Genomic DNA, 13,290 nt, shown 5'->3' on the forward strand with positions numbered 1-13,290 from the left:
CACCACTGACAGCACCAGTATAGATACATCTGCATCGTGCTGAAACTGACCAGGTTTGGCTGGGACCGCTGCAGTACCGGCTGACGGTGAAGTGATGCAATGGGGGCCAGCGCGCCCGGCGTCCGGCAGGCATCATCCATGCACAGCTCCCTACAGCACTGCCGGTACCCACTCAGGCTCGGCTGCCGGCGTCGTATGGCCAAAATGTTGAGTTGCATACAGTGCTAAATATGGTCTAAATTTATTTTCAGAGCTCGCAAGGAATCCAGAACCTTCTACACTCGAGAGATGTAGTGAGCACCACAAGCCTAACGATCATTTCTTGTTTACGTTTGGAAAGAGTTTTGGCGGCCCGACGTCTCCCTCAGTCATCGCTAGCAATGCTGCCATACTGACGTCCGCAGCTGCCGCCAGGTACCTAGGCCGTAACTGGTTATCAAAAATTGCAAGGTAAGCATCTTTGGCACGCTTAAAGCGCAGACATTTTCCGTTGTATTCAGAGCTGAAGGAAGGTCACATAATATGCAGAATGATTTATTTCACGTGTCGCCATAGTGAATGGTGATACCAGTGATGGGAAGGAACGTTTCATATTTGAAAATATTGAAGCGAGCATGAAATCTGATGAAACAAGCCCACTTATAATTGTTTGTTCACTTTTGAGGTAGGGAAAAATTGCTGTAGACGGCATAATTCTCTGCTTAGTAACTTCTAAATTGCATCATGGTGTGCTTCGTCATCGTTACCTGCACAACATTAATTGATAGTCATTGAGTCATCGACCGTTGTAATCTGAAAATGGCACTCACGAACGACAGATCTGAATGTCCTCGACATTTATAGTTTGCTTGGCCTTGATCGCGGCAATGACTTATGGAGTGACATAATTTTGGTGACGTTATTATGACGTCATAATGCCAAGGGTGACTTTAAAATACTCGCCCTAATATACCTTCCCCATTTTCGCCGGGCGTGTAGCTCAAAAACTAACGGGGGGTTAAGAAGACAGGATCATAAACAGTACCGAAAGGTCCCAAGGGAGGCATATATCAGTTCAAAACCCTATATAAACATGGAACACTTCCTCTAAAACTTTCTCGAAAAGTGCTGGTTATATACCATCCATTTGTGATCCCTAGTTTAAAAAAAGCCTTCACCGAGCTCTTTCCAACCTGTTGATCGATGCCTCCGCCGTGGTAAAATAGACACTATCTTTATACCGGCATGGGTATCTCAATATATAGTTCGCTAAGAGGGCGCGGGGAGTGAAACGTAGTACACAGAACAAAGAAACCGAGCCCAAAGCATATGGATGGACAGCACGCACACACCGGGTGATACTTACTTCGAAGACACGATTTACAAATGAACCCACAGATTGGCTAGGCCCCTAGACACCTAAGGTATTTCATTTGAACACCAATACAATGTAAATTGTTTAGCGCTAGTCCGCACTTATCATTTATATTTTTGGAAATTTTAGCCGTCGTCAAATCGGATCTATGCTGGCATCATTGGCGCCGGCATAATTTATTGACATAAATGTGCTGCAAGAAATATCTGAAGCAACCAGCAATGACAGGAGATCACGTTTAAGTTAGTCAAAAAGGGTCACGTTTATGTTAGTCAAAAAGGGTCACGTTTTAAGTTAGTCAAACAGGGTAACGTTAAAGCTGGTATATTAAGAAACCGGTTGTTGAAATGGAATAATACAATTCAATTCTATTTAGTGCAAAAAATCCCACGCGGCCACCCGAAACGCACGCTGCCTGATCGACACAAATGTCATGGTTTAAAACGCAAACTCAATAAGTGAAGTGTGGAAAGGAAAATGGGAGATGTGGGAGGGAAAATGTGAAAACTGATTTTAAATGGTAGTATACGCGCTAAGTGCAATATGTTTAGTTACCTAGGTACGGTTGCTGTTTTACAGCGCTCCTCGGCAATGACCATCATATGCTATCTCCACTTCCACCATGGTGTTCTTGCAGCAACTTTAGAACGCAAAAGATAAGGGACTACCATTTTGCGGATCCTTTCTACTTATTGCCAGATACCCGCCAGTCCGTCCATGTGGATCAGTTGGATAGGGTGCTTGTCCTCCGATCTACCTACCCGTGGCGGGGTGGGTTCGCGTCGGCTTAGGTGCTCGCTATTTGTTCTTGACAGGTATGACCTGCGGCCGTTGGCAGCGGTCGTGTTAAAGGTCACTTGGTGTCCGAGGGCAGGACGAACAGTGTCGAGCATTGCGGCATGTTATAACCTTCTCCACTAAATTCTGCCGTTGCCTGGAATTACGCGATTGGATGGTAGGGGCCAGGGCTCACGCAACAAGCATTGCTTAGCGTGAGCTCTGCTTCCAGGAATCCATCCATTCAAAAGGTTTGGATCAAATCTTTAAAAAGGGAAAATGCACTCCTTGAAACATCTTGCATATACATGGCTTGGCTGGTAGCGTCATGTATACCATTGTCGAACCATATTACGGGGCTCAGCACAAAAAGAACGGAGCAAGCAAACAAACAAAAACAAAAGCGGTCGAAGTTGAGAGACGCGACGTTTAGTGCTTTTTCGTAAACCTGTTTTGTACCTGACGATAAGTTTTGAAGCTACAAGCAGGTATCTGTGATAGCCAAGATCAATCCGAGGTCAACATCCAAAAATTAGAGCCCTCATAGCTTGTCTGGTATGGACAGTTTCAGTGAGGACTGTAAGTGTTCCGTTATGTGTAGACATGTGCCTTTGCTGGTATAATATTCTACAGTCTTATAACCTGTAGCGGAGTGGCTTTCAGTGGGCATTCCGGCAGTGGCTGGCCGGAATCGTATCATATCAATCGTAATCATTGGAGCATTGCCCCCAGTGACTGGGGTCGGTGTTTCTCGGGATCATTACCAATTAAAAACATTTCATTCTTAATAGTGTTGATATGTATCGCAAGTGCCATTTGCCAAGGGGATGTGCCCATTGGCAATACCCCGTGGCCGATGGCAAATGGGGCATTGCCAATGAGCATATCCGCAAGTCCGCTCTTCGCAATGTTAGGCACCACGCGTGGGAACCTACCCCTGAATCCGCAGAACTGAACTGTCTTCTCATGAGCCGGCCCGCCAGTTGAGCGACAGCCGAATACAGTTTCAGGCGGGGACTCTAGCTTTCTTCGCTTAGTAGTAGCACAGCGGAGGATCAACACAGTAGTGTGTCACGTGCATTGCCTTCGGCTGGATTAGTGGATTCATCCCATATCGCAGTCGCTTTTGCCAGTCTAAACGCATCTCATCAGAGAATGTTGGCTGCGCTTAGGGCAGCACCATAAACTGTGTTAATGCAAACCTGGAAGGAGTGGCATGTAAACTCCGCGATCCTTAAGCAGGGTGTCGTTGGAATGTCGTCTCAACCACCGTAATGCATAGCCAGAGTTTCCCTCTTTTATTAATTTACATAAGCGAACAAAAACTCCTGGAATCGGGCGTCTAGGGAGTAACAGAGCTGGCCGGGATGCGTGAAAAATGTGAGAAAAGATCCGTGAAATATCATCCTGTGAAGCTTTGTGAAGCATTTTCCACTGAACACATACAAATTCTTACACTGGTACAGTATATGGTCAACTGGGCTAGATGATATGCACTGCGCTGAGAAAAAGCTACGAAACTGCAAGTGATGTTCCCCGACATTGAACAACGGACGTCTTTCCGTGTTGGGAGGAAATGTGATGATAGCCCTTTTGGATTAATTCTTTGTAGTCAACGCCCAAAGGGCCAATTCTAATTTTTCAGAAAGTTGTGGGCCTCAACCCCAGCCCATCCCTGATTTCCGCGTCACATGCCCTACAGTGGTGCAGTGCAATGCACATGAGTAATTTCATGACGATGGTCATTTACGAGAACGCCGGTTATTAAACGCATGACCTCCCACCAACGTCGACCTCGTCCTCCCATCAAAAGTTGGTGGCGCCGTCCTTGGATGCCTGGCATCTTAATGAAACTTTGATGACAAAGTGTGTCCCTTCAAGTAAAGAAGCGATGAGAAGATGACCTGATCAACAGCACTAATTTTAAATCGTCTGACGATTCTTACACCCATTCTGCTACCAGATCATCAGCACTCGGAGTCATTGGTTCGGTACAGGTAACAATGTGAAGAACCGTCTTAGGCAATAGTAAGTTCTACAAGCGAACTTGTGGTATTCTGCTCCCTGCCAGGACCATAGCCATTACGCCTCACAACTAGTAATTCTGCGGTGTGGTGGCATTTGTCTTGCGACTGGTACGCGGCGTGCTTACTTGACTGCTGCACTGCGTGAGTGCGGCAATTAGCTCAAGCTCCGCCATGTTAAATGGACTGTTGTGGCACTGTGCAATGCATTGTTCTGCCTTGCAGCCTAATGGAAGTGCTTTCCCATCGATGTTTTTAATAATCCACTTCACACTTAGTACTAACACGAATTACATACACGCTGCTCACAGAAACTGCAAGAATTCAAGAGAATAAACAAAATCAGAGGGAACTCTAAAATAGGCCAAAAGGTCCGCAACTGCAACAGACGAATGCTGGTGGGAGGTATTGGAATACCGTTAACTGAGGCGAAACAACAGCAAGCTTAAGCACGAAACTGCTTCAGGCCTACGCGCTGCTTTTACTGTGTTTAATACATACTGTCTACTGTGTTTAACGGTGAACATGATGTTCTCACACTTAGTACACTTGCAAATTGGAGCTATCACGGCAAAGTGCGTCCGACATATATCTGAACAAGCTCAATAGTAACTTAAAAAGCTTTTTTGGGCTAAAAACATAACACCAATTCGCGCAGCGCTCTTATTTCTGCTGCATATATTCTAAACATTTCGGTCAAAATGCAGCATCCTGCATTTGTTTTCCGAACGTTGAGCCCTGTCATGCATGCTTTAAAATATAGCGTGTATTGTTATATAACGCCTCTGATCTTCGAGCTGGCCTTGGAGGTCGTGAGGTGCACAACGCCAGCAAGCGCAATATGATTTGCTGTCGTAGCGTTTGCCTATGTCCTCTTTGAAACACATTAGTTTATGTTGAAAAAGGCTATGCATATAAGATACTTCGTTGTCTGGGTCAACGGTATGTTAGATACTGCTATGACGTTCTCTTTGGCTACCTCAACGGCCTGTTTTACTCGGCTTACTGTCCGCCTCAAATATGAAGTCATCGCACCTCAACGCGACAGCAGATCACGTGTACCGCTGGCCCAATAAAATGTTGGGCCATCTTTCGCATCATATCAAAACCCCTACTATGTAAGCATAAGGTCAAACTGTAGTAACTCTGGTTTCAGGATGTGATGAATCACGCGAGAAAATCTGGTTATCACCTCCGACCACTTTGTGAATAAGATATTGGCTTTGTCTGGCTTCACCATGCGGTGATGGCGAACTAGCGCATCAGGGATGAAGTTAAATATAATCGGCTTATGAAGGTTTGATTAAAAAACAGCACTCGATGTGAAATCACTTTAAACTGACATGATGGCCAATTTGGTAAACAGTCAACTACTTCAATCGTCCAATGGCTTAGTTATGCTGCCTAGCCATTCAATATAACTAACAAAATGACTCGACTCGAACTCGGCAGTTATGCTCTAAGAACAGCTTCTCTTTGTCTCAGAAAGATTGTGAGATCTTTGCCGGTCACCAGGAGAAAAACCAAAACTGACTCAACGCGCGAATTCGGCGGACGAAGGCCCAGCGTGCATTGCTCCTTGGTCTTATTTCTCATAGCTGTGGGCAGGCGTTGATGGAAGTGAGCTCTACACATCTCAGCTCACCGAAGAATCTACGAGGAACGGCACGCAGTAGACGCGCTTCAGAAGAGTCTGGACCAATATGAACTCTGCATTCATAGACCGGACATTAGGGTGAAGGAGAATGCAACAGACAGCTGCGTGATATGACTTAAATATAAACAGAGGTGAGCTCTAGTGGGAATGTCATCTCTTTAAAAGGTCTTTCCACGGGCGTAATCTCTATCCAGCCCTTCAGGCACCTTCGCGAAGCCAAGCGCGCGCCAACTGGGTGCGACCAGGCACCATCCCAGCAGAAGCCAACAGCTGACCGCGCCGTGCCTCAGCAAAGGCACTCTCGCCACTCGCGCGTGCCGGAAGACGAGCCGACTTCTTCCGCGTCCCGTCGGGCGGTGGCCGTGCGGGTCGCGCTACACCGGCGGCCGCCGCACCCGACCTCCGCGCCGTCACGCAAAGCCGGCGGTGGTGCAGCACCGCGCGGGCGCTGCCGCGTGCCGCCCGACGGCCCGTCGGTCCCGACGCGATAATGTCGCGTCGGGACCGACGGGCCGATCGACCGGACGGGCCCCGCGCGGCCGCAATTAAAACGGTATCGTGGTATTATCGGTCGACCGTTGGCACGAGAACGTCGTATTAGCGGGCCAGTGGGTGGCGGCGGCGGAAGGAGGCGCGACCGCCGCGCACCGGCCGGAGGAGAGGAGCGGCGAGACGCGCGGGAGAGCGGGGGAGGGCGGAGAGATGGTGAGGAGAGGGCGGGGAGAGGATGAGAACGGAGGGAGGAGAGAGCGGGAGAGAGCTGGGAGTCAGCGGAAAGAGAAAGACAGAGAACAAGGACTTGGACAGGGGGTGGGGGGGGGGGGGGGGGGAGAGATGGAGTGTAACATGCATTCCAAAAACAAAAGCTGGAAAACGTTTGGTGAAACATGCCTGGCCGGGGTCTTCCACAAATATTCAGAAGCTCGGTACTCTCTAAGAAGTACGTAAAGAGCAACATATAACGACAAACGCACCTGTTAGTTGCGTTGCGGCTTGTGTTAAATTCTGCAGCGGAGTTTTATCTGAAAAAGGAAAGATGTGATGACACGTAATGCAACTAAGCGATCTGCCTCTGTGTGTACTTGATATTTTGAAGTTCTTACGGTTTTACAAAGCAAATCGTAAGCAGAGAATGTGAGATGCCATCGAGAGTAATATTTTCAAACTTATTTTGGCACTAGTCTTTCAAAAAAGCAATTCGGTAAGCATGCCCACTATCCCCTGCGTTTCCGCGTTTACGGTGCACGCCTCCAGCTGCATGCATTCAATTATATTTAACATATTTGGAATAATTGCACAGTCAGCGCTCAAAGACACAGGACTGATCAAGTCTCATTTACCTAGCCACATTGCAACTGGCACGATCAACCACGAAACGCAACCCGCATTATCATCCCTAGTAGTATAGCCTCCCTCATAATTGCCCCCAAACCCCGCCTCTCCCCCCCCCCCAAACCCCCGCCTCTCCCCCAAACTCCCGCCTTCCCCCTCCCCCCCCACACACCCAACGTAGTCCTCTCCGTCAGGACCGGCCCCCCCAGCACCTCATCATCCTCACCCTCTGCCCACACACACACACACCCAGCGCAGCCCTCCCCGTCAGGACCGGTCCTCCCAGCACCTCATCCAGTCCACCCTCCGCCACCACCCGCCCAGCGCAGCCCTCTCCGTCAGGACCGTCCCCCCAGCACCTCATCAGTCCACCCTCTGCCACACACACCACAACAGCGCAGCCCCTCCCCGTCAGGACCGGTCCTCCCAGCACCTCATCAGTCCACCCTCTGCCACACACACACACACCCAGCGCAGCCCTCTCCGTCAGGACCGGTCCTCCCAGCACCTCATCATTCCCACCCTCTGCCACACTGCATTCCGCGCGCCCCAGCATCCCGCCCTGTTGCTGCATCGCCATGATAAACGCGCCGCGACTCCCACCGTATCACATCACACAAAAAATTGAATTCGCCTCGGACAATGCGCGGCCGGCGCATAAATCAGCGCCGGGCGGCTCCCCCGACAGCGGCTGGACACCCCGCCGGCAGGCATTGTCGGCGCCCGCGGCCGAAAAAGGCCGCCATTGTGACGCCGGCGGCGGCGGCGTGCGGCGCGGCGCGGCGCGGCCAAGACGGAGCGGTCGGAGCGGCGGCTGGCTAGCCTGCGCTCGCCTGGCGGGACCAGACTCTGCCAGTGGTGGGGAGGGAGCAGGCTGCTCGTGTCACCATGTCCTCTGTGCTCAGGAAAACTGACATGGCCCAGTATGGGTGGGATGAGGTGGTACAGATAACAGGCCGGATCTGCCATCTCTTGACAGGGGAACACTTGGAGTCATCAGGGTTCAGTGGGTAAGCAGACAAGCTCACTGAGCTCACTTAAGCTTGCTATCAGCTGGCCATTAGCTCATCGGGCTCACCAGGAACTAACCAAATGCTTACTTGGTCCCCAAAACGATCAACAGGAAAGACGGTCCTTACCAGAATGTAATTAAGTGAGGGGAAAGCTCTGTAGATGGCTGAGCGACGCTACATACAGAGCCTCGGGGTTGGAAGTACAGAGGACTCCCTGACGGTCAACACATGACTCAGAAAAAACTCATTGGTACGCCGACGAAGGTGGATTTAATAACCGCTGCAGAACATATATGATCAAAATAGACCCCAAGCATGGACTCCAGTTCTTAGCACGCTAGTTTGAATGGGGAAATGAAAGGGGAGTGGGGGTGGGGGGGGGGGGCAAAGCAAGACATTGTTAAAAGTTATTCGGAATGACACACGCCGCCGCTTTGATCCAGGAGTGCATCCTTGTTTAGTGCAACCATCACCCTGGGATCTTGCACCTCACATAACAGCCCAAGCAGAGGAGCAGGAATTTACCCAAAGTGGGATGTGAGGGAAGAGCGCATTTTCTGCCATTTTAAGTCTTTTCTTGACATATAGTATCACAGGGCTACGACTGCATGTGTCTTAAGCTGGGACAAACTTGCACCCCTGATGCCCAGGTGCCTGTGTCCAGAGTACCGAAATTCCAGTTCAAAGAGCAATCTTAGCTGGATTTTGTAGCATCCGCCGGGACTGTCGGCTGTTCCGCCATTATCCGTGACGGGCGGCACAGCATAGCAATGCAGGATAATCGCTTATTTTGTTGCCGATTTTGGAGCACGGCTGGTGTTGCCTTCTGAGACGCGACACAGATGGGCCTAATTGAAGCCGTGTCTTTTTAACGGTCTGCAAACAAAAAAGGAGTAAAAAAATGGTTTCATCACCATCGTGATTGCATCACTTTTGTCCGACTTGTCTTCTTTAAATGACAGAACAAACCGTCACTGATCGGTAATGTCGATGGCGGCAAATTTACATGATGAGAGGTTATCGGATGTTTCCTTGTTCTCCTCGCTGCCAAGAGAGGATTTTCCCATAGAGAGCAGCTGTGTCTACAATTAATAACATTATCAGACTTGATGACGGGCGCAGCCAGAATTCCCTTGGTGTTGCACTACACATGTGCGGTTCAGCAGTGTTGTTATTAATATTACCAGCAGGAAGCCATCACCATTCATGGAAGAGGCAAATCCCGTGTTTTACAACAAAAAACATAGCTTTACTTGTAATCGTAGTTTAGCAAGTTTATGTCATTTTGGTCAGACATTGGAGTGGGCTGAGAAAAGCAGTGGGAGTTGGGCAAGACCCTTCAAAGAGACACGCCAGTAAGGTAACAAAACCCATCTGGACCCAATCACAGCAAACTCATTTCGACGGTAAGATAAAAACTACGCCAAAATTATACAATGCAAAGGGTACCATCTCCGGCGCTAACGATAGTAATGATTTTGTTTGCACTTTCCAGGGATGCACCAATACACGACACGATAGCAAGATGAAAGCATTCTTTTGGCCTTATTTGCATTGTTTGGAGATAGCTAGATTATGACCACAGGTAACACCACCTTTGGGATCTGCCTTGACAGCATACCGTTCCGAACCGATAAACGAAAAAAAAAACACATTTCAGCACCTAAAGGACAGCTAATCTGCTGTACTGTGTGACTGGAGATATAGCGGAATAGCCCACATTTAGTGTTTTACACCAGCGTTTGGTCCGACACACGAATGCAATTTCAGTCAAATGCATGTTCCCTTGCATGCTCCGAATTTTAAACCCTCTAAATGTTGTGTATCCAGCTTTACCTTAGGAGACACATTCTGTTTGTTCGAACAGAAAATCTGCTGGCACTAATTTAGGAGTTACTTGAGTTGCGCATGGTTTGGTCCGGACAAAAAATGCCCTACAGCTGACACCTGACCGGAACAGTTTAGCCTGGATGAGGCGATGCGTCCAGCGCACAGAAAGAAGCATTCTCACAAGTCCTATCTGGTTGAAAAGCGCAGGGGAAACACTCATTAAGCTAAGCCGTATGTGCTCAGGCTGCCAGTTGAGGGTGGTGTTGCACGTAAAAATAACGCTATCTGTTGAACAAGTTACTGCATGTGTAGTCACTTCGTTTTCTCTTCTTTCTAGATTTTTTTTTATGGAGTACACAGGGTAAGATGAATACAATGCAAACAACAGGCAGTTTTAAGATTAGCTTCTCACTAACCACGCTTCTCCTTCTCACACGCGATCATCCAAAGCACCTTTATGCATACCCTCGCCTGACAACAGCTGGGCATCACCAAGCGTTTGGAACAACATGCCACTGGGATCCGAGGTGTTGCTTAAGTCCTTATCGAGAAAAGCAGTAAGAACCATACTTTTCTATAGCGTTGGTTTCCACGCAGTTGCAACCAGCTCCAATGCTCTGGGTGCGACATTTGACATTTGACCCCAATATGCGGTGTTGGATTCCCCACGGCAAAAAGTCTTTCAAGTGTTGCCACATTTTATGCAAAGTGAGTAATGTACAGTTGTTGATGTTGCTTGTTTCAATCGATCATTTAGGTATCTAGCAGTATCTAGCATCCTCGTGTCGTGCCTTTCACCACCGCTCACCCCAGAAAGTTCGCTTCTAGTATCGGCTCGCTCGGCAATGACGGAGACAAACGTACCAATTTCCTGCAGAGCGGCACCCTAAAACATTTCATTATTTCACCCATTGTACCTGAGCGAATACGATCGCATTCGACACGCGCCTCGTGGGTGAAGAGCGCAGGACCCTGCAGCGATTGAGCCGTTTCCGACACGAAGTGAGCGCCGTCGATGTCAGCCCATTGTTCTGCGTCCCACCGGCGGTGCTGCACGTGCAGGGCGGCCGCGGTCGGAGCGTCCCCGCCACACGACAGCCGAGGCCGATGGGAGCGAGCGGGCGGCAGTGGAGCGCCACACGCCGCGCGCCCCCCAGCGGCTGTTTGTTTTATCCGCGATTCGGCCCGGACGGTGACGGCTTGATCGGCGCGCCCTAATGACTGCGCGCGTCACGTGACCGCGAGTTCATCATGACGTCACACACGTGATACGATCGGTCACGCACGGCAGCCGGTGACGGATGACGTGAGGGGCACTCGAACGGCGCGCGGCGCGAGCGACCCGGCGCGCGCGCCGTGTGGGGTGGTCCCCCGCGTCACTGGTGTCTGCACGTGTGGCGGGACGAACAGGGCGGATGAGGATGATTTTACTAGTGCATGAAGTGGCCGCCCGAGCTGGTGGAGGGACTGGCTGCAGTCGAGAGGCTGGTCTGGCAGAACGGGCCCGCAACCAAACAGAACTTCCGCAATGAAACTGAAGCAGGTTTGGTGGATTCCCCACGGTTTGACAGGCACACTGCAATAGTATGGGGATCGCACGTGGGGCTCCCAGTCGCCTCAATAAGTCGTCAGCTGCATAACCTCCTGGCCTCGTCATCAGTTCGGACATGGCTTTGGCACGTGGCAGGCCTCAGCGGACGTGCAGCACCCGGCCCCACCCTCCCGTTTACTCCCCAGCCACGTGCCCTCCCCCCCCTCCCGTCGCTCTCCGCCCCCCGCGGCGCGGCCTGGCGGAGGCACGCGACCACACTCGCGCGCCCCACCTGCGAGCGAGCATCGCCGGCGGCGATAAAGGCGGTCCATCGTGCTCCGGGGGACGGGCCGGAGGGGTGCCGCCAGGCACGTGCCACTGCTATTAGTCCCGGCCGCCGCTGAAATCGGTCGGCATTAACGCCGGGACGAGCACCGCTCCGTCGTAAACTGTCGCCGTTCGTGGCGCGGGCCGGCGCCCCACTGCGCCGCACGTTCGCCGCCCACGACAGTGCGGTATCGATCGAAAATGGAGAATTCGTGCTTTGGGCATCGATCGAAAAGGGGGTAAACTGCGGGGTGGGATGTTCTTGTTTTCAAAGCGAGAGGGATATGATTCTTTAAAATGTCTCGGCTCGCAGGCTTCGGAAGGGGTCAAAACTGGATCTGCGAGCTCTTTCCTGAGGTCTCAAATGCTGTTCAAAATACATGTTGGCTCAACCCCCCCCCCCCCCCTCAAGTGGCGATGGAGACAGGTGACATGACTGAAGGGTTCGGGATCTACTACACAAGCTTACTTCTCGTTATGACTTGCGCAACCTGAAATCAACAACGCAAGCGATAGCAACGAAATGGCATTCCCCATTTTGAAATAGAAACCGTATTTTGATCACCGTAATTAGCATGCATAGTAAATTATGTCACAATCTTAGTGGTCCCTATCTGACTCGTCAATTGCAAGGGTGGCTGCCACCTTCCATTCGCCGAGGGGGAATAACTGCGGGTGTCTCGCCCCCCTCCCCCTCTCCACCCAGCCCACACCTGTCGCCCCCAGTGGTTTCACCCATGGTGCCTATAAAATATAATGACCATTCTTAAACGTGTCTCGTAGTGCATGTGAGCTCAATAGCTCACCCTACGGTGAAAGGCTGATTGGGTGATATTCAAGTGTGTGGTCACTAACTTCCGCATTAAATTGGTGCGGCCCAGAGTGATCTGCATGACCCGTTGAACAAACCCAGTGTCTTTTACTCATTGTACCACTTCTCGGTAAGTTTCCGCTCAATATTTATGGGCTCGAAACAGCACTGAAGCAAAGGGTGCTTTTAGCATTCGATCATGTAACGTCGTTTGTTTTGAACTATAATGAACCGAGCTCAAAGTTGACCTACCGCTGGATGGTAAAACAAACTGTAATGCGTCGGCAAGCCGACGTCCCCAAAGTGCAGCATCCACAAACATAAAACAGCTTGGAAGTTATTTCGCTGAAAGAGATCAATTTGTAGCATCGTTGTAAAAAAGCATATAATGGCATCAGCTTTCTATTGCCAATCCTTTGCAACAGCATATCGTGACCATCTCGGCATTGAACTATCCCATGAAATCGTGACGCCGAAAAGGCTGATGAGAATTGGACGTTAAACGTTCCCACAATCAGCTGGATAATCTAAACCAGCTGTCTCCAATAGTAAAGACCACACATCATAACATGTGGACAGTTCATCCCCGAATGACTGGAAAGGGAGCGACCAATAACATGCCTAAATACAAGGT

At 50.1% G+C, this 13,290-nt stretch overlaps 1 protein-coding gene across 1 annotated transcript in view; it reads right to left on the minus strand.

Moving 5' to 3' along the window:
• Positions 1-13,290, minus strand: part of LOC119105393 (uncharacterized) — a 30,623-nt gene that overhangs the window by 2,258 nt on the left and 15,075 nt on the right. The window contains exon 3 of the mRNA XM_037228860.1: positions 6,787-6,834. Coding sequence (XP_037084755.1) covers positions 6,787-6,834 — 48 coding nt within the window. The remainder of the gene's footprint in view (positions 1-6,786; positions 6,835-13,290) is intronic.

This window comes from Pollicipes pollicipes, unplaced genomic scaffold (genome assembly GCF_011947565.3).
Source record: "Pollicipes pollicipes isolate AB1234 unplaced genomic scaffold, Ppol_2.1 Scaffold_6138;HRSCAF=7277_pilon_pilon_pilon, whole genome shotgun sequence".
In the NCBI taxonomy this organism is placed as follows: Eukaryota; Metazoa; Arthropoda; class Thecostraca; order Pollicipedomorpha; family Pollicipedidae; genus Pollicipes; species Pollicipes pollicipes.